Source organism: Oncorhynchus nerka, linkage group LG22 (assembly GCF_034236695.1).
Source record: "Oncorhynchus nerka isolate Pitt River linkage group LG22, Oner_Uvic_2.0, whole genome shotgun sequence".
NCBI lineage: Eukaryota > Metazoa > Chordata > Actinopteri > Salmoniformes > Salmonidae > Oncorhynchus > Oncorhynchus nerka.
In genome coordinates this window covers 4931666-4952623 of record NC_088417.1, presented here as the reverse complement: position 1 = coordinate 4952623, position 20958 = coordinate 4931666, and the positions used below count along the sequence as shown (strand labels likewise).

Sequence of the window (20958 nt, the reverse complement as noted above, 5' to 3'; positions counted from 1 at the left end):
CTGTGATAGTACATGTCCATTTCTGTTTTTTCTATTAATGCCAGGGGAATCCGTAATATTTTGAAAAGGAAATCTTTATTTTTGTATTGTAAGGGGAAGAGTGACGACTTTTATTTAATTCAAGAAACTCATGCCTGTTCCACAGATGCTTGCGTTTTGGAAGTGTCAATTGAGGGAATGATATTTGGTTCTCATTTGGTCAGCAGGTGTCGCTATTTTTAAAAGGCAACTTTAAGGGTCATATCCTGAGTGATGAAGCAGACAGGGAGATGGATTATACTATTGGTAGAGGTCAACCACACTCAATTTTTTTTTTAAAGAGGGATACTCCAACATTCTACACTAGATGGCAGCAGCACCACAAAGACAAAATAATGATTTCAGAGTTCGACAAATCCGTTTCTTTTGATATTTTTTTATTGTACAGAGCTCAGAATCCCGTAGAAAAACCTGAAAGAAAGAAATTGACAACATGAATAACAGAAAACAAAAAAAGGTTTTTAAATTACAGCAAATATATAAACATTTCCAATAGTTTGTCAGATTTACACAAAAATACTAAAAGACTTCAGAAATCTCGTCAAGGGTTTCCTTGATGCCACGCAATAACAAAAATAATTATAATCCCAGTTTCACTTTTTAGGATATTGATTCATCTTCATCTTTGGTAACAGCTTAAACTAGTGTAAACCAGCTGCTTTTTGTGGGACTGAAACCAAGGTAACATCCCAAAGGGCACCTTAGAGAGGGCCAAATAGGGAGCCCATAGGAGACACCGCCTGGGATGCTGGGAAATAACAGCACAAACTGCTCTACAATAAATTATGTGCGGGTGACAAATTCAATGGATTTTTTTTTTTTTTTTTTTATGATTTCAACACTGAGCCGTTTAAACCAGAGAATTCATAATAGTTCCCCATCGAAACAGGAAATGGGATCTCGGTGGAATTACAACCGGGTCCAGAATTACCAGGTTTTCACTTCAGATTTGGAATGCCAGTAGTTCACTTTGTGGTTTCAGACAAAATTGGCTATTTTTTTTCAGACTGGTTTCACCAGAGTCGATAAGATGGGGAAAAAAGTTGAGCATCATTAACCACATTTCGTAAACTAGAAACTTAAGTAGAAAATAATGACTTTCAAAATGTTTTTTTTTTTTTTTTGGGGGGGTTGAATTGGACCGAGCTGAGAAACTGTCCCCTGAGACTGTCCTGATGCTGGAGCGACACTGAAACACCCAATTCAGCCAATCGAGATCTTTCCGATTCCATAAAACGTAAGGTGGAAATTGTCTCGCCTACTCATCTTCAGGACCTGCGTTTACTGACATCGGGGTTGCGTCCCAACAATAGATCATTTTAATAATTAACTGGTTGATAAGCCGAAATCAGGCTAGAACACAGAGGTGGGTAGCTCCCCAGGAACGGGAGTTGAGAGCCCCCTGGAACAAATGTCTCACCATCACTTCTCTAGTTCATCCTCCTGACGAGCCTGTTGATCTGGTCTTCCCTGTTTCCAGCGTCGCCTCCCTCCACAAAGTGAGTCGTCTTCTTGTTCATGCCGCCGCGGGGTGTGGACAGTTTGAAGGGCCACAGGAAGTTGTTGGCAGGCTTGAAGTTCTTTCCGACCGTGTAGATCTCGTGGATCAGGTCCTCCACACAGATGATGCCGTATTTACCTGAGGGAGGGAGAGAGGGAAGGAAGAGGACAAAGCCAGAGTGAAGAGACGGCACGATTCTTCAAAGAGGCAATCTGCAGCTCCAAACTATTAAACCTCCACCCCGCCACTGTTTTAGTAAACAGCCGAGGGATGGAGAAAAGTAACGACGCAAATTACCCCTCTAATGGATAACAGTCTGTGTAGACTACCCCTCTAATGGACAACAGTCTGCGTAGACTACCCCTCTAATGGACAACAGTCTGCGTAGACTACCCCTCTAATGGACAACAGTCTGCGTAGACTACCCCTCTAATGGACAACAGTCTGCGTAGACTACCCCTCTAATGGACAACAGTCTGCGTAGACTACCCCTCTAATGGACAACAGTCTGCGTAGACTACCCCTCTAATGGACAACAGTCTGCGTAGACTACCCCTAATGGACAACAGTCTGCGTAGACTACCCCTCTAATGGACAACAGTCTGCGTAGACTACCCCTCTAATGGACAACAGTCTGCGTAGACTACCCCCCTAATGGACAACAGTCTGTGTAGACTACCCCTCTAATGGACAACAGTCTGTGTAGACTACCCCTCTAATGGACAACAGTCTGTGTAGACTACCCCTCTAACGGACAACAGTCTAGACTACCCCTCTAACGGACAACAGTCTGCGTAGACTACCCCTCTAACGGACAACAGTCTGCGTAGACTACCCCTCTAACGGACAACAGTCTGCGTAGACTACCCCTCTAACGGACAACAGTCTGCGTAGACTACCCCTCTAACGGACAACAGTCTGCGTAGACTACCCCTCTAACGGACAACAGTCTGCGTAGACTACCCCTCTAACGGACAACAGTCTGCGTAGACTACCCCTCTAACGGACAACAGTCTGCGTAGACTACCCCTCTAACGGACAACAGTCTGCGTAGACTACCCCTCTAACGGACAACAGTCTGCGTAGACTACCCCTCTAACGGACAACAGTCTGTGTAGACTACCCCTCTAACGGACAACAGTCTGCGTAGACTACCCCTCTAACGGACAACAGTCTGCGTAGACTACCCCTCTAACGGACAACAGTCTGCGTAGACTACCCCTCTAACGGACAACAGTCTGCGTAGACTACCCCTCTAATGGACAACAGTCTGCGTAGACTACCCCTCTAATGGACAACAGTCTGCGTAGACTACCCCTCTAATGGACAACAGTCTGCGTAGACTACCCCTCTAATGGACAACAGTCTGCGTAGACTACCCCTCTAATGGACAACAGTCTGCGAGACTACCCCTCTAATGGACAACAGTCTGCGTAGACTACCCTCTAATGGACAACAGTCTGCGTAGACTACCCCTCTAATGGACAACAGTCTGTGTAGACTACCCCTCTAATGGACAACAGTCTGCGTAGACTACCCTCTAACGGACAACAGTCTGTGTAGACTACCCCTCTAACGGACAACAGTCTGCGTAGACTACCCCTCTAACGGACAACAGTCTGTGTAGACTACCCCTCTAACGGACAACAGTCTGCGTAGACTACCTCTAACGGACAACAGTCTGCGTAGACTACCCCCTCTAATGGACAACAGTCTGTTTACCCCTCTAATGGACAACAGTCTGTGTAGACTACCCCTCTAATGGACAACAGTCTAGACTACCCCTCTAATGGACAACAGTCTGCGTAGACTACCCCTTTAATGGACAACAGTCTGTAGACTACCCTCTAATGGACAACAGTCTGCGAGACTACCCTCTAATGGACAACAGTCTGCGTCTACCCTCTAATGGACAACAGTCTGCGAGACTACCCCCTAATGGACAACAGTCTGTGTAGACTACCCCCTAATGGACAACAGTCTGCGTAGACTACCCCTCTAATGGACAACAGTCTGTGTAGACTACCCCTCTAATGGACAACAGTCTGCGTAGACTACCCCTAATGGACAACAGTCTGCGGACTACCCCTAATGGACAACAGTTTTGCGAGACTACCCCTCTAATGGACAACAGTTTGCCCAGACTACCCTCTAATGGACAACAGTCTGTGTAGACTACCCTCTAATGGACAACAGTCTAGACTACTTCTAATGGACAACAGTCTGTGTAGACTACCCCTCTAATGGACAACAGTCTGTGTAGACTACCCCTCTAATGGACAACAGTCTGCGTAGACTACCCCTCTAATGGACAACAGTCTGCGTAGACTACCCCTCTAATGGACAACAGTCTGCGTAGACTACCCTCTAATGGACAACAGTCTGCGTTACCCCTCTAATGGACAACAGTCCGTACCCCTCTAATGGACAACAGTCTGTGTAGACTACCCTCTAATGGACAACAGTCTGCGTAGACTACCCCTAATGGACAACAGTCTGCGGTACCCCCTAATGGACAACAGTTTGCGAGACTACCAAATGGACAACAGTCACCTACCCTCTAATGGACAACAGTCTGTGTAGACTACCCCTTTAATGGGATATCTAGGTCCATTAAATTAAACAAATGCAGTTTGTTTTTCAATGTGGTTTCAGACAAAATAGGCTTATTTCTTTTCAGACTGGTTTCACCAGAGTCGATAAGATGGGGAAAAAAGTTGAGCATCATTAACCACATTGTGTCTAAGTTTATAAGATGGGAGTAAAGAGGCATCCTAGCTTAGTATTTAAAACTGGTGTTCACTTCTCAGAGATGTAGATGGTATCTATCCATCCAGTCCCATACAGGACTTCTCAGAGATGTAGATGGTATCTATCCATCCAGTCCCATACGGGACCGGCAGCCCAATTCAGATCTTTGTCCACCGATGAGTTCTTTGCCAATAATTGGGGAAAAGATCAGAATTGGGCTACCAGTGGAAAAACCACAGCCGTACAGAAGTAGCGGGGAAAAGTATACCCAGGGCCTTCTCGACCAGGGCGTTGTCCGTGAGGGCGATGCGCTGCTTGGTCATCCTGCCATGGCCACGCTTGTAGATCAGCTCTCGAACCGATTTCAGGTTGGGGTACCTGGGAGACACGACCAACAAACACCACCCGTTATGTTCTTAACGCCATTTTACTCATCTTCATTCAAAAAAATATATTTATTATTTTTCGGGGAGCTTTGAGACAACTGAAAAGCGTTAAACTAATGACAGGCATTTGCCACCACATAGTGAAGCCTCATCAAACCAGTGGAAAAGTTCCTGCACCCAAACAAAAAACATTAAATGAGTCATTTATACCGAAGACCGGTTTACTGCAGTTAGAGAGTCATTAGAGCGAGGGAGGCAGGTAGCCTAGTGGTTAGAGTGTAGAGGTGGTAGGTAGCCTAGTGGTTAGAGGAGGGAGGCAGGTAGCCTAGTGGTTAGAGGAGGGAGGCAGGTAGCCTAGTGGTTAGAGGAGGGAGGCAGGTAGCCTAGTGGTTAGAGGAGGAGGCAGGTAGCCTAGTGGTTAGAGGAGGGAGGCAGGTAGCCTAGTGGTTAGAGGAGGAGGCAGGTAGCCCAGTGGTTAGAGGAGGGGCAGGTAGCCTAGTGGTTAGAGGAGGAGGCAGGTAGCCTAGTGGTTAGAGGAGGGAGGCAGGTAGCCTAGTGGTTAGAGGAGGGAGGCAGGTAGCCTAGTGGTTAGAGGAGGGAGGCAGGTAGCCTAGTGGTTAGAGGAGGGAGGCAGGTAGCCTAGTGGTTAGAGGAGGGAGGCAGGTAGCCTAGTGGTTAGAGGAGGGAGGCAGGTAGCCTAGTGGTTAGAGGAGGGAGGCAGGTAGCCTAGTGGTTAGAGGAGGGAGGCAGGTAGCCTAGTGGTTAGAGGAGGGAGGCAGGTAGCCTAGTGGTTAGAGGAGGGAGGCAGGTAGTCTAGTGGTTAGAGGAGGGAGGTATTAGAGTGCCATTAGTAATATCTCATTGTGGTTTCAGACAAATTGGCTATTTTTTTTTTCAGGCTGGTTTTCACCAGAGTCGATAAGATGGGGAAAAAAGTTGTACATCATTAACCACATTGTGTAAAACTTCTGGGAAAAATGACAGCAGTTTTCAAATTGTACCAACCTTACCTTAATCATTGGCAAATAAAATCGATATATACCCAACAGAACACACAAAATAGGGACGGGGGATTCAAATCCAAGCCCAGAGGTCCAGAGTGTTGCTGGTTCTGTTCTACCGGAATTAAAACGCACCTACTATGTGTCCCAGGTCTAAATCAGTCCCTGATTAGGGGGGGGGGTTAAATGTGTGGCACATAACTTGTTACCCCCTGGAACCGGGTGTACACATTCAAGCAGATGGTCACGGCAGTCTTACCCCCAAGCGATGTAAGGCTCGGCGATCCTCAACATGTTGATGGAAGCCTTGTTCAGTTTGACGAAGACTCCGTTGAAGATCTGACGCAGACGCATGAGCTGGAGGACCTTGCGCACCTTGGGGCTGACACCGTTGATACTGGGGGGGGCAGGGGAAGGTATTTACACTTGTGTTTTCAGAACAGTGTCAATAATCCATTTTTCAGTCCGCTTTTAGTTTACACTCAATGTGGTTTCAGACAAAATTGGCTTATTTCTTTTCAGACTGGTTTCACCAGAGTCGATAAGATGGGGAAAAAAGTTGAGCATCATTAACCACATTGTGTAACCACGAGGTACCCATTACCCTACGAGATCTTGAGGTTTTCTGTTCTACCTCATAATTAATGGCATATCCTTGTGTACTAGATCTAAATCATGATCCTGATTTAGAAAAACCCCAGTGGAACTGGCTTAGAGACCCAGAGTTGAGTTTGAGAGGTGTAGACATTACAAAGACAGGAAATACAAAATAAAAAAACATCAAACAGTAGATTTAACATTACGTGCATCTTTTACTTATTTATTTACTTATTTATTTTTAGCACCTGAGTGAAAATGGTGAACAAGCCACTGAGATAAGAGACCATTCTGACAACGGTCATTTAGCAGACACTTTCACCCCCCCAAAATAAACTTACCCCCTGATCCTGATGACGAAGGCCAGCTTGGGCTCAGCTGGGACGTAGAAGTTCCCGACCTTGCGGGCCGTCCTCCCCATGCGGATCTCACGCCGGTACATCTCCCTGTACTCCTTGTGGTACTTCTCAGCCCTCTTGTAGATCAGGTGCCTGGTCACCTTGCGAGTCTGGGGATACAGAACATCAAGTATGAGTCAGAGCACTAAAGCTGGGGGGTAACACGTGGAGTTACCTTCACAAGTTGTTTATGCCCGAGGCAAATGTTTAATCTGATAGTTTTATTGACTGTATGTTTGTTTTACTCCATGTGTAACTCTGTGTCGTTGTATGTGTCGAACTGCTTTGCTTTATCTTGGCCAGGTCGCAATTGTAAATGAGAACTTGTTCTCAACTTGCTTACCTGGTTAAATAAAGGTGAAATAAATAAATAAAATAAATAGTGGATAGCTAAATATTACAACTGGGGGGGGGCTTATTTAGGACATCACCAGTCGTTTCTTTCAATGTGGTTTCAGACAAATTGGCTTATTTTTTTTCAGACTGGTTTCACCAGAGTCGATAAGATGGGGAAAAAAGTTGAGCATCATTAACCACATTGTAATAGAAGTTTGAATTTACAGCGGCATCCTTAAAACCAGTTAAGCTATTTTCCCCAACAACCAGCAGTGGGCCAATGCCAGTACATCAACTACATATTCTAAAACATCGTCAACGTGGAAACCTGCTAGTTAACTAACTAACAAAAATAAAAACTTACTTTTTTTTCGGCAAGCATCTTCTTGATACGCATGGTCTTCATAGTGGCGAAGGCCTTCCGCCTTTTTAAAAGGCTCTCCGGGACCGCCGGAACCTTCTTTCTGCAAACCCAGATTCAGAGGAACGTTTTTAATACGGTAGCCACATGGCAGTGTAATAGATTTTAATTCAACAAAATAAAAGAGAGAAAACTCATCATGTCAAGACTGCTAGCAACATCACCGCTAACTAGCCATTTCCCGAAACGTGAACCTGACTTGGTAACGTTAACTAGTTAACGTAAATCAAAGAACGGACGGGGACAAATGCATTTTGTCGTATTGTGGTGGACCAAACAGCAAAATAGTCAGAAAAAACATTCGCTACACCCATCGACAATATATCCGTAACACTAAAGAGCCATGCATAATAACGTCAGCGTGAAACGTGCAGATGCATTCGCAAACCGGACGTGTTTTTTCTGCCCACATCCAATCATCCAAATAAACACAAATATCGTAGAGCAGAAAACGACATTCTCAACACTACTGATACGAACAACACGTTTGTTAAACAATAGGTACACAATTTTATGTCAAATAACTTATGATATTTGTTAAATCGGTAGATGGACTTAGATTCGGGCAGAGCACAAATCACTCACTCTTTGTCCGCCATTGTGTCCACCGAGAAAGAGAATGTCTCTGGTGCGCATGTGTAAGTTAAAGGTTGAAGGACCCACGGTCGTTGTCTATTAAACTGCCTGAACAGAATTAGCTCCTGCCATTGATAAAGAAGACTGTATCCACTATATCACAGATAGAAGGATTAGTTAGACATATATTTTAGTACAAATCTTCCAGTATATTTGATGATTTTAAAATTAATTTTTTATATATTGTTTTTATTTTACAATTTTAAAAAAAACATTTTTTTTTCTCAATAATATTAATTTACCAGAAATATATAGTATAAATTATAACTGATGTGTACATGGTTTTATAGGATTTTGGATGACTTCACTTTAGTTTCATAGCTTTAAATCAAACTGGCATTTTGTTGATGTAATGAACAAAAACAGTACAATCTTCATCAGCTCTTGTACGGGTACCACTTTTACAGCTAAGTTATCTTTACAATGTTTTATTTAACTAGAAAAGTCATTTAAGAAAAAAATCTTATTTACAATGACGGCCTAGGAACAGTGGGTTAACTGCCTTGCTCAGGGGCAGAACAACAGATTTTTACCTTGTCCCCTCGGGATTCGATCTAGCAACCTTTCATTTACTGGCCAAACGCTCTAACCACTAGATGACCTGCCTCCTCTAACCACTAGGCTACCTGCCTCCCTCCTCTAACCACTAGGCTACCTGCCTCCTCTAACCACTAGACTACCTGCCTCCTCTAACCACTAGACTACCTGCCTCCTCTAACCACTAGGCTACCTGCCTCCTCTAACCACTAGGCTACCTGCCTCCTCTAACAACAAAGCTACCTGCCTCCTCTAACCACTAGGCTACCTGCCTCCCTCCTCTAACCACTAGGCTACCTGCATCCTCTAACCACTAGGCTACCTGCCTCCTCTAACCACTAGGCTACCTGCCTCCTCTAACCACTAGGCCACCCTGCCTCCTCTAAACACTAGGCCACCCTGCCTCCTCTAACCACTAGGCTACCTGCCTCCCTCCTCTAACCACTAGGCTACCTGCCTCCTCTAACCACTAGGCTACCTGCCTCCCTCCTCTAACCACTAGGCTACCTGCCTCCTCTAACCACTAGGCTACCTGCCTCCCTCCTCTAACCACTAGGCTACCTGCCTCCTCTAACCACTAGGCTACCTGCCTCCTCTAACCACTAGGCTACCTGCCTCCTCTAACCACTAGGCTACCTGCCTCCTCTAACCACTAGGCCACCCTGCCTCCTCTAAACACTAGGCCACCCTGCCTCCTCTAACCACTAGGCTACCCGCCTCCCTCCTCTAACCACTAGGCTACCTGCCACCCTCCTCTAACCACTAGGTTACCCGCCTCCTCTAACCACTAGGCTACCTGCCTCCTCTAACCACTAGGCTACCTGCCTCCCTCCTCTAACCACTAGGCTACCTGCCTCCTCTAACCACTAGACTACCTGCCTCCTCTAACCACTAGGCTACCTGCCTCCCTCCTCTAACCACTAGGCTACCTGCCTCCTCTAACCACTAGGCTACCTGCCACCTCTATACTCTAACCACTAGGCTACCTGCCTCCTCTAACCACTAGGCTACCTGCCACCTCTAACCACTAGGCTACCTGCCACCTCAAACCACTAGGCTACCTGCCTCCTCTAACCACTAGGCTACCTGCCTCCTCTAAACACTAGGCTACCTACCAACTCTAACCACTAGGCTACCTGCCTCCTCTAACCACTAGGCTACCTGCCTCCTCTAACCACTAGACTACCTGCCTCCTCTAACCACTAGACTACCTGACTCCCTCCTCTAGCCACTAGGCTACCTGCCTCCTCTAACCACTAGACTACCTGCCTCCTCTAACCACTAGGATACATGCCACCTCTATACTCTAACCACTAGGCTACCTGCCACCTCTAACCAATAGGCTACCTGCCACCTCTATACTCTAACCACTAGGCTACCTGCCTCCTCTAACCACTAGACTACCTGCCTCCTCTAACCACTAGGCTACCTGCCTCCTCTAACCACTAGACTACCTACCTCCTCTAACTACTAGGCTACCTGCCTCCGCTAACCACTAGGCTACCTGCCACCTCTATACTCTAACCACTAGGCTACCTGCCTCCTCTAACCACTAGGCTACCTCCCACCTCTATACTCTAACCACTAGGCTACCTGCCACCTCTATACTCTAACCACTAGGCTACCTGCCTCCTCTAACCAGTAGGCTACCTGCCTCCTCTACCAACAAGGCTACCTGCCTCCTCTAACCACTAGGCTACCTCCCTCCTCTAACCACTAGGCTACCTGCCTCCCTCCTCTAACCACTAGACTACCTGCCTCCCTCCTCTAACCACTAGGCTACCTCCCTCCTCTAACCACTAGGCTACCTCCCTCCTCTAACCACTAGACTACCTGCCTCCCTCCTCTAACCACTAGGCTACCTCCCTGCTCTAACCACTAGGCTACCTGCCTCCCTCCTCTAACCACTAGGCTACCTGCCTCCTCTAACCACTAGGCTACCTGCCACCTCTATACTCTAACCACTAGGCTACCTGCCTCCTCTAACCACTAGGCTACCTGCCACCTCTAACCACTAGGCTACCTGCCACCTCAAACCACTAGGCTACCTGCCTCCTCTAACCACTAGGCTACCTGCCTCCTCTAAACACTAGGCTACCTACCAACTCTAACCACTAGGCTACCTGCCTCCTCTAACCACTAGGCTACCTGCCTCCTCTAACCACTAGGCTACCTGCCTCCTCTAACCACTAGGCTACCTGCCTCCTCTAACCACTAGGCTACCTGCCTCCTCTAACCACTAGGCTACCTGCCTCCTCTAACCACTAGGCTACCTGACTCCCTCCTCTAACCACTAGACTACCTCCCTCCTCTAACCACTAGACTACCTGCCTCCCTCCTCTAACCACTAGACTACCTGCCTCCTCTAACCACTAGGCTACCTGCCTCCCTCCTCTAACCACTAGGCTACCTGCCTCCTCTAACCACTAGGCTACCTGCCTCCTCTAACCACTAGGCTACCTGCCACCTCTATACTCTAACCACTAGGCTACCTGCCTCCTCTAACCACTAGGCTACCTGCCACCTCTAACCACTAGGCTACCTGCCACCTCTAACCACTAGGCTACCTGCCTCCTCTAACCACTAGGCTACCTGCCTCCTCTAACCACTAGGCTACCTACCAACTCTAACCACTAGGCTACCTGCCTCCTCTAACCACTAGGCTACCTGCCTCCTCTAACCACTAGACTACCTGCCTCCTCTAACCACTAGACTACCTGACTCCCTCCTCTAGCCACTAGGCTACCTGCCTCCTCTAACCACTAGACTACCTGCCTCCTCTAACCACTAGGCTACATGCCACCTCTATACTCTAACCACTAGGCTACCTGCCACCTCTAACCAATAGGCTACCTGCCACCTCTATACTCTAACCACTAGGCTACCTGCCTCCTCTAACCACTAGACTACCTGCCTCCTCTAACCACTAGACTACCTGCCTCCTCTAACCACTAGGCTACCTGCCTCCTCTAACCACTAGACTACCTGCCTCCTCTAACCACTAGGCTACCTGCCTCCTCTAACCACTAGGCTACCTGCCACCTCTATACTCTAACCACTAGGCTACCTGCCTCCTCTAACCACTAGGCTACCTCCCACCTCTATACTCTAACCACTAGGCTACCTGCCACCTCTATACTCTAACCACTAGGCTACCTGCCTCCTCTAACCACTAGGCTACCTGCCTCCTCTACCAACAAGGCTACCTGCCTCCTCTAACCACTAGGCTACCTCCCTCCTCTAACCACTAGGCTACCTGCCTCCCTCCTCTAACCACTAGACTACCTGCCTCCCTCCTCTAACCACTAGGCTACCTCCCTCCTCTAACCACTAGACTACCTGCCTCCCTCCTCTAACCACTAGGCTACCTCCCTCCTCTAACCACTAGGCTACCTGCCTCCTCTAACAACAAGGCTACCTGCCTCCTCTAACCACTAGGCTACCTGCCTCCTCTAACCACTAGGCTACCTGCCTCCTCTAACCACTAGGCTACCTGCCTCCTCTAACCACTAGGCTACCTGCCTCCTCTAACCACTAGGCTACCTGCCTCCTCTAACCACTAGGCTACCTGCCTCCTCTAACCACTAGGCTACCTGACTCCCTCCTCTAACCACTAGACTACCTCCCTCCTCTAACCACTAGACTACCTGCCTCCCTCCTCTAACCACTAGGCTAACCTGCCTCCTCTAACCACTAGACTACCTGCCTCCTCTAACCACTAGACTACCTCCCTCCTCTAACCACTAGACTACCTCCCTCCTCTAACCACTAGACTACCTACCAACTCTAACCACTAGACTACCTACCAACTCTAACCACTAGACTACCTCCCTCCTCTAACCACTAGACTACCTCCCTCCTCTAACCACTAGACTACCTACCAACTCTAACCACTAGACTACCTCCCTCCTCTAACCACTAGACTACCTCCTCCTCTAACCACTAGACTACCTGCCTCCTCTAACCACTAGGCTACCTGCCTCCTCTAACCACTAGGCTACCTGCCTCCTCTAACCACTAGGCTACCTGCCTCCTCTAACCACTAGGCTACCTCCCTCCTCTAACCACTAGACTACCTCCCTCCTCTAACCACTAGACTACCTGCCTCCTCTAACCAGTAGGCTACCTGCCTCCTCTAACCACTAGGCTACCTGCCTCCTCTAACCACTAGGCTACCTGCCTCCTCTAACCACTAGGCTACCTGCCTCCTCTAACCACTAGGCCACCTGCCTCCTCTAACCACTAGGCTACCTGCCTCCTCTAACCACTAGGCCACCTGCCTCCTCTAACCACTAGGCTACCTTCCTCCTCTAACCACTAGGCTAACTGCCTCCTCTAACCACTAGGCTACCTGCCTCCCTCCTCTAACCACTAGGCTACCTTCCTCCTCTAACCACTAGGCTAACTGCCTCCTCTAACCACTAGGCTACCTGCCTCCTCTAACCACTAGGCTACCTGCCTCCTCTAACCACTAGGCTACCTGCCTCCTCTAACCACTAGGCTACCTGCCTCCTCTAACCACTAGGCTACCTGCCTCCTCTAACCACTAGGCTACCTGCCTCCTCTAACCACTAGGCTACCTGCCTCCCTCCTCTAACCACTAGGCTACCTTCCTCCTCTAACCACTAGGCTAACTGCCTCCTCTAACCACTAGGCTACCTGCCTCCTCTAACCACTAGGCCACCCTGCCTCCTCTAACCACTAGGCTACCTGCCTCCCTCCTCTAACCACTAAGCTACCTGCCTCCTCTAACCACTAGGCCACCCTGCCTCCTCTAACCACTAGGCCACCCTGCCTCCTCTAACCACTAGGCTACCTGCCTCCCTCCTCTAACCACTAGGCTACCTGCCTCCTCTAACCACTAGGCTAACCTGCCTCCCTCCTCTAACCACTAGGCCACCCTGCCTCCTCTAACCACTAGGCTACCCACCTCCCTCCTCTAACCACTAGGCTACCTGCCTCCCTCCTCTAACCACTAGGCTACCTGCCTCCCTCCTCTAACCACTAGGCTACCTACTCTAACCACTAGGCTACCCTACCACCTCTACACTCTAACCACTTGGCTACCTGCCACATCTACACTCTAACCACTAGGCTACCTGCCACCTCTACCCTCTAACCACTAGGCTACCTGCCACCTCTACACTCTAACCTCTAGGCTACCTGCCACCTCTACACTCTAACCACTAGGCTAGCTGCCTCCTCTACACTCTAACCACTAGGCTACCCTACCACCTCTACACTCTAACCACTTGGCTACCTGCCACCTCTACACTCTAACCACTAGGCTACCTGCCACCTCTACATTCTAACCACTAGGCTACCTGCCTCCTCTACACTCTAACCACTAGGCTACCCTACCACCTCTACACTCTAACCACTAGGCTACCTGCCACCTCTACACTCTAACCTCTAGGCTACCTGCCACCTCTACACTCTAACCACTAGGCTAGCTGCCACCTCTACACTCTAACCACTAGGCTAGCTGCCTCCTCTACACTCTAACCACTTGGCTACCCTGCCGCCTCTACACTCTAACCACTAGGCTACCTGCCACCTCTACCCTCTAACCACTAGGCTACCTGCCGCCTCTACACTCTAACCACTAGGCTACCTGCCTCCTCTACACTCTAACCACTAGATTACCCTACCACCTCTACACTCTAACCACTTGGCTACCCTGCCGCCTCTACACTCTAACCACTTGGCTACCTGCCACCTCTACACTCTAACCACTAGGCTACCTGCCACCTCTACCCTCTAACCACTAGGCTACCTGCCACCTCTACACTCTAACCTCTAGGCTACCTGCCACCTCTACACTCTAACCACTAGGCTAGCTGCCTCCTCTACACTCTAACCACTAGGCTACCCTACCACCTCTACACTCTAACCACTAGGCTACCTGCCACCTCTACACTCTAACCACTAGGCTACCTGCCACCTCTACATTCTAACCACTAGGCTACCTGCCTCCTCTACACTCTAACCACTAGGCTACCCTACCACCTCTACACTCTAACCACTAGGCTAGCTGCCACCTCCACACTCTAACCACTAGGCTACCTGCCGCCTCTACACTCTAACCACTAGGCTACCTGCCACCTCTACACTCTAACCACTAGGCTACCTGCCACCTCTACACTCTAACCACTAGGCTACCTGCCACCTCTACACTCTAACCACTAGGCTACCTGCCACCTCTACTCTCTAACCACTAGGCTACCTGCCACCTCTACACTCTAACCACTAGGCTACCCTACCACCTCTACACTCTAACCACTTGGCTACCCTGCCGCCTCTACACTCTAACCACTAGGCTACCTGCCACCTCTACACTCTAACCACTAGGCTACCTGCCACCTCTACACTCTAACCACTTGGCTACCCTGCCGCCTCTACACTCTAACCACTAGGCTACCTGCCACCTCTACACTCTAACCACTAGGCTACCTGCCACCTCTACTCTCTAACCACTAGGCTACCTGCCACCTCTACACTCTAACCACTAGGCTACCCTACCACCTCTACACTCTAACCACTTGGCTACCCTGCCGCCTCTACACTCTAACCACTAGGCTACCTGCCACCTCTACACTCTAACCACTAGGCTACCTGCCACCTCTACACTCTAACCACTTGGCTACCCTGCCGCCTCTACACTCTAACCACTAGGCTACCTGCCTCCTCTAACCACTAGGCTACCTGCCTCCTCTAACCACTAGGCCACCCTGCCTCCTCTAAACACTAGGCCACCCTGCCTCCTCTAACCACTAGGCTACCTGCCTCCCTCCTCTAACCACTAGGCTACCTGCCTCCTCTAACCACTAGGCTACCTGCCTCCCTCCTCTAACCACTAGGCTACCTGCCTCCTCTAACCACTAGGCTACCTGCCTCCTCCTCTAACCACTAGGCTACCTGCCTCCTCTAACCACTAGGCTACCTGCCTCCTCTAACCACTAGGCTACCTGCCTCCTCTAACCACTAGGCTACCTGCCTCTCTAACCACTAGGCCACCCTGCCTCCTCTAAACACTAGGCCACCCTGCCTCCTCTAACCACTAGGCTACCCGCCTCCCTCCTCTAACCACTAGGCTACCTGCCTCCTCCTCTAACCACTAGGGTTACCCGCCTCCTCTAACCACTAGGCTACCTGCCTCCTCTAACCACTAGGCTACCTGCCTCCCTCCTCTAACCACTAGGCTACCTGCCTCCTCTAACCACTAGACTACCTGCCTCCTCTAACCACTAGGCTACCTGCCTCCCTCCTCTAACCACTAGGCTACCTGCCTCCTCTAACCACTAGGCTACCTGCCACCTCTATACTCTAACCACTAGGCTACCTGCCTCCTCTAACCACTAGGCTACCTGCCACCTCTAACCACTAGGCTACCTGCCACCTCAAACCACTAGGCTACCTGCCTCCTCTAACCACTAGGCTACCTGCCTCCTCTAAACACTAGGCTACCTACCAACTCTAACCACTAGGCTACCTGCCTCCTCTAACCACTAGGCTACCTGCCTCCTCTAACCACTAGACTACCTGCCTCCTCTAACCACTAGACTACCTGACTCCTCCTCTAGCCACTAGGCTACCTGCCTCCTCTAACCACTAGACTACCTGCCTCCTCTAACCACTAGGATACATGCCACCTCTATACTCTAACCACTAGGCTACCTGCCACCTCTAACCAATAGGCTACCTGCCACCTCTATACTCTAACCACTAGGCTACCTGCCTCCTCTAACCACTAGACTACCTGCCTCCCCTCTAACCACTAGGCTACCTGCCTCCTCTAACCACTAGACTACCTACCTCCTCTAACTACTAGGCTACCTGCCTCCTCTAACCACTAGGCTACCTGCCACCTCTATACTCTAACCACTAGGCTACCTGCCTCCTCTAACCACTAGGCTACCTCCCACCTCTATACTCTAACCACTAGGCTACCTGCCACCTCTATACTCTAACCACTAGGCTACCTGCCTCCTCTAACCAGTAGGCTACCTGCCTCCTCTACCAACAAGGCTACCTGCCTCCTCTAACCACTAGGCTACCTCCCTCCTCTAACCACTAGGCTACCTGCCTCCCTCCTCTAACCACTAGACTACCTGCCTCCCTCCTCTAACCACTAGGCTACCTCCCTCTAACCACTAGGCTACCTCCCTCCTCTAACCACTAGACTACCTGCCTCCCTCCTCTAACCACTAGGCTACCTCCTCCTCTAACCACTAGGCTACCTGCCTCCTCCTCTAACCACTAGGCTACCTGCCTCCTCTAACCACTAGGCTACCTGCCACCTCTATACTCTAACCACTAGGCTACCTGCCTCCTCTAACCACTAGGCTACCTGCCACCTCTAACCACTAGGCTACCTGCCACCTCAAACCACTAGGCTACCTGCCTCCTCTAACCACTAGGCTACCTGCCTCCTCTAAACACTAGGCTACCTACCAACTCTAACCACTAGCCTACCTGCCTCCTCTAACCACTAGGCTACCTGCCTCCTCTAACCACTAGGCTACCTGCCTCCTCTAACCACTAGGCTACCTGCCTCCTCTAACCACTAGGCTACCTGCCTCCTCTAACCACTAGGCTACCTGACTCCCTCCTCTAACCACTAGACTACCTCCCTCCTCTAACCACTAGACTACCTGCCTCCCTCCTCTAACCACTAGACTACCTGCCTCCTCTAACCACTAGGCTACCTGCCTCCCTCCTCTAACCACTAGGCTACCTGCCTCCTCTAACCACTAGGCTACCTGCCTCCTCTAACCACTAGGCTACCTGCCACCTCTATACTCTAACCACTAGGCTACCTGCCTCCTCTAACCACTAGGCTACCTGCCACCTCTAACCACTAGGCTACCTGCCACCTCTAACCACTAGGCTACCTGCCTCCTCTAACCACTAGGCTACCTGCCTCCTCTAACCACTAGGCTACCTACCAACTCTAACCACTAGGCTACCTGCCTCCTCTAACCACTAGGCTACCTGCCTCCTCTAACCACTAGACTACCTGCCTCCTCTAACCACTAGACTACCTGACTCCCTCCTCTAGCCACTAGGCTACCTGCCTCCTCTAACCACTAGACTACCTGCCTCCTCTAACCACTAGGCTACATGCCACCTCTATACTCTAATCACTAGGCTACCTGCCACCTCTAACCAATAGGCTACCTGCCACCTCTATACTCTAACCACTAGGCTACCTGCCTCCTCTAACCACTAGACTACCTGCCTCCTCTAACCACTAGACTACCTGCCTCCTCTAACCACTAGGCTACCTGCCTCCTCTAACCACTAGACTACCTGCCTCCTCTAACCACTAGGCTACCTGCCTCCTCTAACCACTAGGCTACCTGCCACCTCTATACTCTAACCACTAGGCTACCTGCCTCCTCTAACCACTAGGCTACCTCCCACCTCTATACTCTAACCACTAGGCTACCTGCCACCTCTATACTCTAACCACTAGGCTACCTGCCTCCTCTAACCACTAGGCTACCTGCCTCCTCTACCAACAAGGCTACCTGCCTCCTCTAACCACTAGGCTACCTCCCTCCTCTAACCACTAGGCTACCTGCCTCCCTCCTCTAACCACTAGACTACCTGCCTCCCTCCTCTAACCACTAGGCTACCTCCCTCCTCTAACCACTAGACTACCTGCCTCCCTCCTCTAACCACTAGGCTACCTCCCTCCTCTAACCACTAGGCTACCTGCCTCCTCTAACAACAAGGCTACCTGCCTCCTCTAACCACTAGGCTACCTGCCTCCTCTAACCACTAGGCTACCTGCCTCCTCTAACCACTAGGCTACCTGCCTCCTCTAACCACTAGGCTACCTGCCTCCTCTAACCACTAGGCTACCTGCCTCCTCTAACCACTAGGCTACCTGCCTCCTCTAACCACTAGGCTACCTGACTCCCTCCTCTAACCACTAGACTACCTCCCTCCTCTAACCACTAGACTACCTGCCTCCCTCCTCTAACCACTAGGCTAACCTGCCTCCTCTAACCACTAGACTACCTGCCTCCTCTAACCACTAGACTACCTCCTCCTCTAACCACTAGACTACCTCCTCCTCTAACCACTAGACTACCTACCAACTCTAACCACTAGACTACCTACCAACTCTAACCACTAGACTACCTCCCTCCTCTAACCACTAGACTACCTCCTCCTCTAACCACTAGACTACCTACCAACTCTAACCACTAGACTACCTCCTCCTCTAACCACTAGACTACCTCCCTCCTCTAACCACTAGACTACCTGCCTCCTCTAACCACTAGGCTACCTGCCTCCTCTAACCACTAGGCTACCTGCCTCCTCTAACCACTAGGCTACCTGCCTCCTCTAACCACTAGGCTACCTGCCTCCTCTAACCACTAGGCCACCTGCCTCCTCTAACCACTAGGCTACCTGCCTCCTCTAACCACTAGGCCACCTGCCTCCTCTAACCACTAGGCTACCTTCCTCCTCTAACCACTAGGCTAACTGCCTCCTCTAACCACTAGGCTACCTGCCTCCTCCTCTAACCACTAGGCTACCTTCCTCCTCTAACCACTAGGCTAACTGCCTCCTCTGACCACTAGGCTACCTGCCTCCCTCCTCTAACCACTAGGCTACCTGCCTCCTCTAACCACTAGGCCACCCTGCCTCCTCTAACCACTAGGCTACCTGCCTCCTCTAACCACTAGGCTACCTGCCTCCTCTAACCACTAGGCTACCTGCCTCCTCTAACCACTAGGCTACCTGCCTCCTCTAACCACTAGGCTACCTGACTCCCTCCTCTAACCACTAGACTACCTCCTCCTCTAACCACTAGACTACCTGCCTCCCTCCTCTAACCACTAGACTACCTACCAACTCTAACCACTAGACTACCTACCAACTCTAACCACTAGACTACCTCCTCCTCTAACCACTAGACTACCTCCTCCTCTAACCACTAGACTACCTACCAACTCTAACCACTAGACTACCTCCCTCCTCTAACCACTAGACTACCTCCTCCTCTAACCACTAGACTACCTGCCTCCTCTAACCACTAGGCTACCTGCCTCCTCTAACCACTAGGCTACCTGCCTCCTCTAACCACTAGGCTACCTGCCTCCCTCTAACCACTAGGCTACCTGCCTCCTCTAACCACTAGGCCACCTGCCTCCTCTAACCACTAGGCTACCTGCCTCCTCTAACCACTAGGCCACCTGCCTCCTCTAACCACTAGGCTACCTTCCTCCTCTAACCACTAGGCTAACTGCCTCCTCTAACCACTAGGCTACCTGCCTCCCTCCTCTAACCACTAGGCTACCTTCCTCCTCTAACCACTAGGCTAACTGCCTCCTCTAACCACTAGGCTACCTGCCTCCCTCCTCTAACCACTAGGCTACCTGCCTCCTCTAACCACTAGGCCACCGTGCCTCCTCTAACCACTAGGCTACCTGCCTCCTCTAACCACTAGGCTACCTGCCTCCTCTAACCACTAGGCTACCTGCCTCCTCTAACCACTAGGCTACCTGCCTCCTCTAACCACTAGGCTACCTGACTCCCTCCTCTAACCACTAGACTACCTCCCTCCTCTAACCACTAGACTACCTGCCTCCCTCCTCTAACCACTAGACTACCTGCCTCCTCTAACCACTAGGCCACCTGCCTCCTCTAACCACTAGGCTACCTGCCTCCTCTAACCACTAGGCCACCTGCCTCCTCTAACCACTAGGCTACCTTCCTCCTCTAACCACTAGGCTAACTGCCTCCTCTAACCACTAGGCTACCTGCCTCCCTCCTCTAACCACTAGGCTACCTTCCTCCTCTAACCACTAGGCTAACTGCCTCCTCTAACCACTAGGCTACCTGCCTCCCTCCTCTAACCACTAGACTACCTGCCTCCTCTAACCACTAGACTACCTCCCTCCTCTAACCACTAGACTACCTCCCTCCTCTAACCACTAGACTACCTACCAACTCTAACCACTAGACTACCTACCAACTCTAACCACTAGACTACCTCCCTCCTCTAACCACTAGACTACCTCCCTCCTCTAACCACTAGACTACCTACCAACTCTAACCACTAGACTACCTCCCTCCTCTAACCACTAGACTACCTCCTCCTCTAACCACTAGACTACCTGCCTCCTCTAACCACTAGGCTACCTGCCTCCTCTAACCACTAGGCTACCTGCCTCCTCTAACCACTAGGCTACCTGCCTCCTCTAACCACTAGGCTACCTGCCTCCTCTAACCACTAGGCCACCTGCCTCCTCTAACCACTAGGCTACCTGCCTCCTCTAACCACTAGGCCACCTGCCTCCTCTAACCACTAGGCTACCTTCCTCCTCTAACCACT

At 50.2% G+C, this 20958-nt stretch overlaps 1 protein-coding gene and 5 pseudogenes across 1 annotated transcript; all 6 read right to left on the bottom strand.

The window, feature by feature from the left end:
- Nucleotides 1-399: 399 nt before the first annotated feature.
- LOC115122878 (large ribosomal subunit protein uL30-like) lies at nt 400-8097 on the bottom strand. Its single transcript, XM_029652147.2, has 7 exons — nt 8016-8097; nt 7374-7473; nt 6617-6783; nt 5938-6075; nt 4560-4669; nt 1460-1678; nt 400-450 (listed from the first exon to the last, which is right to left on the bottom strand). The coding sequence occupies exons 1-6, from the start codon at nt 8027-8029 to the stop codon at nt 1470-1472; spliced, it is 738 nt and encodes a 245-aa protein (XP_029508007.1). The 5' UTR covers nt 8030-8097; the 3' UTR covers nt 400-450; nt 1460-1469.
- Nucleotides 1009-1103, bottom strand: LOC115122882 (small nucleolar SNORD12/SNORD106; annotated as a pseudogene).
- On the bottom strand, nt 4183-4278 carry LOC115122881 (small nucleolar SNORD12/SNORD106; annotated as a pseudogene).
- LOC115122883 (small nucleolar SNORD12/SNORD106) lies at nt 5538-5634 on the bottom strand (annotated as a pseudogene).
- Nucleotides 6163-6258, bottom strand: LOC115122879 (small nucleolar SNORD12/SNORD106; annotated as a pseudogene).
- Nucleotides 7119-7213, bottom strand: LOC115122880 (small nucleolar SNORD12/SNORD106; annotated as a pseudogene).
- Nucleotides 8098-20958: the final 12861 nt, after the last annotated feature.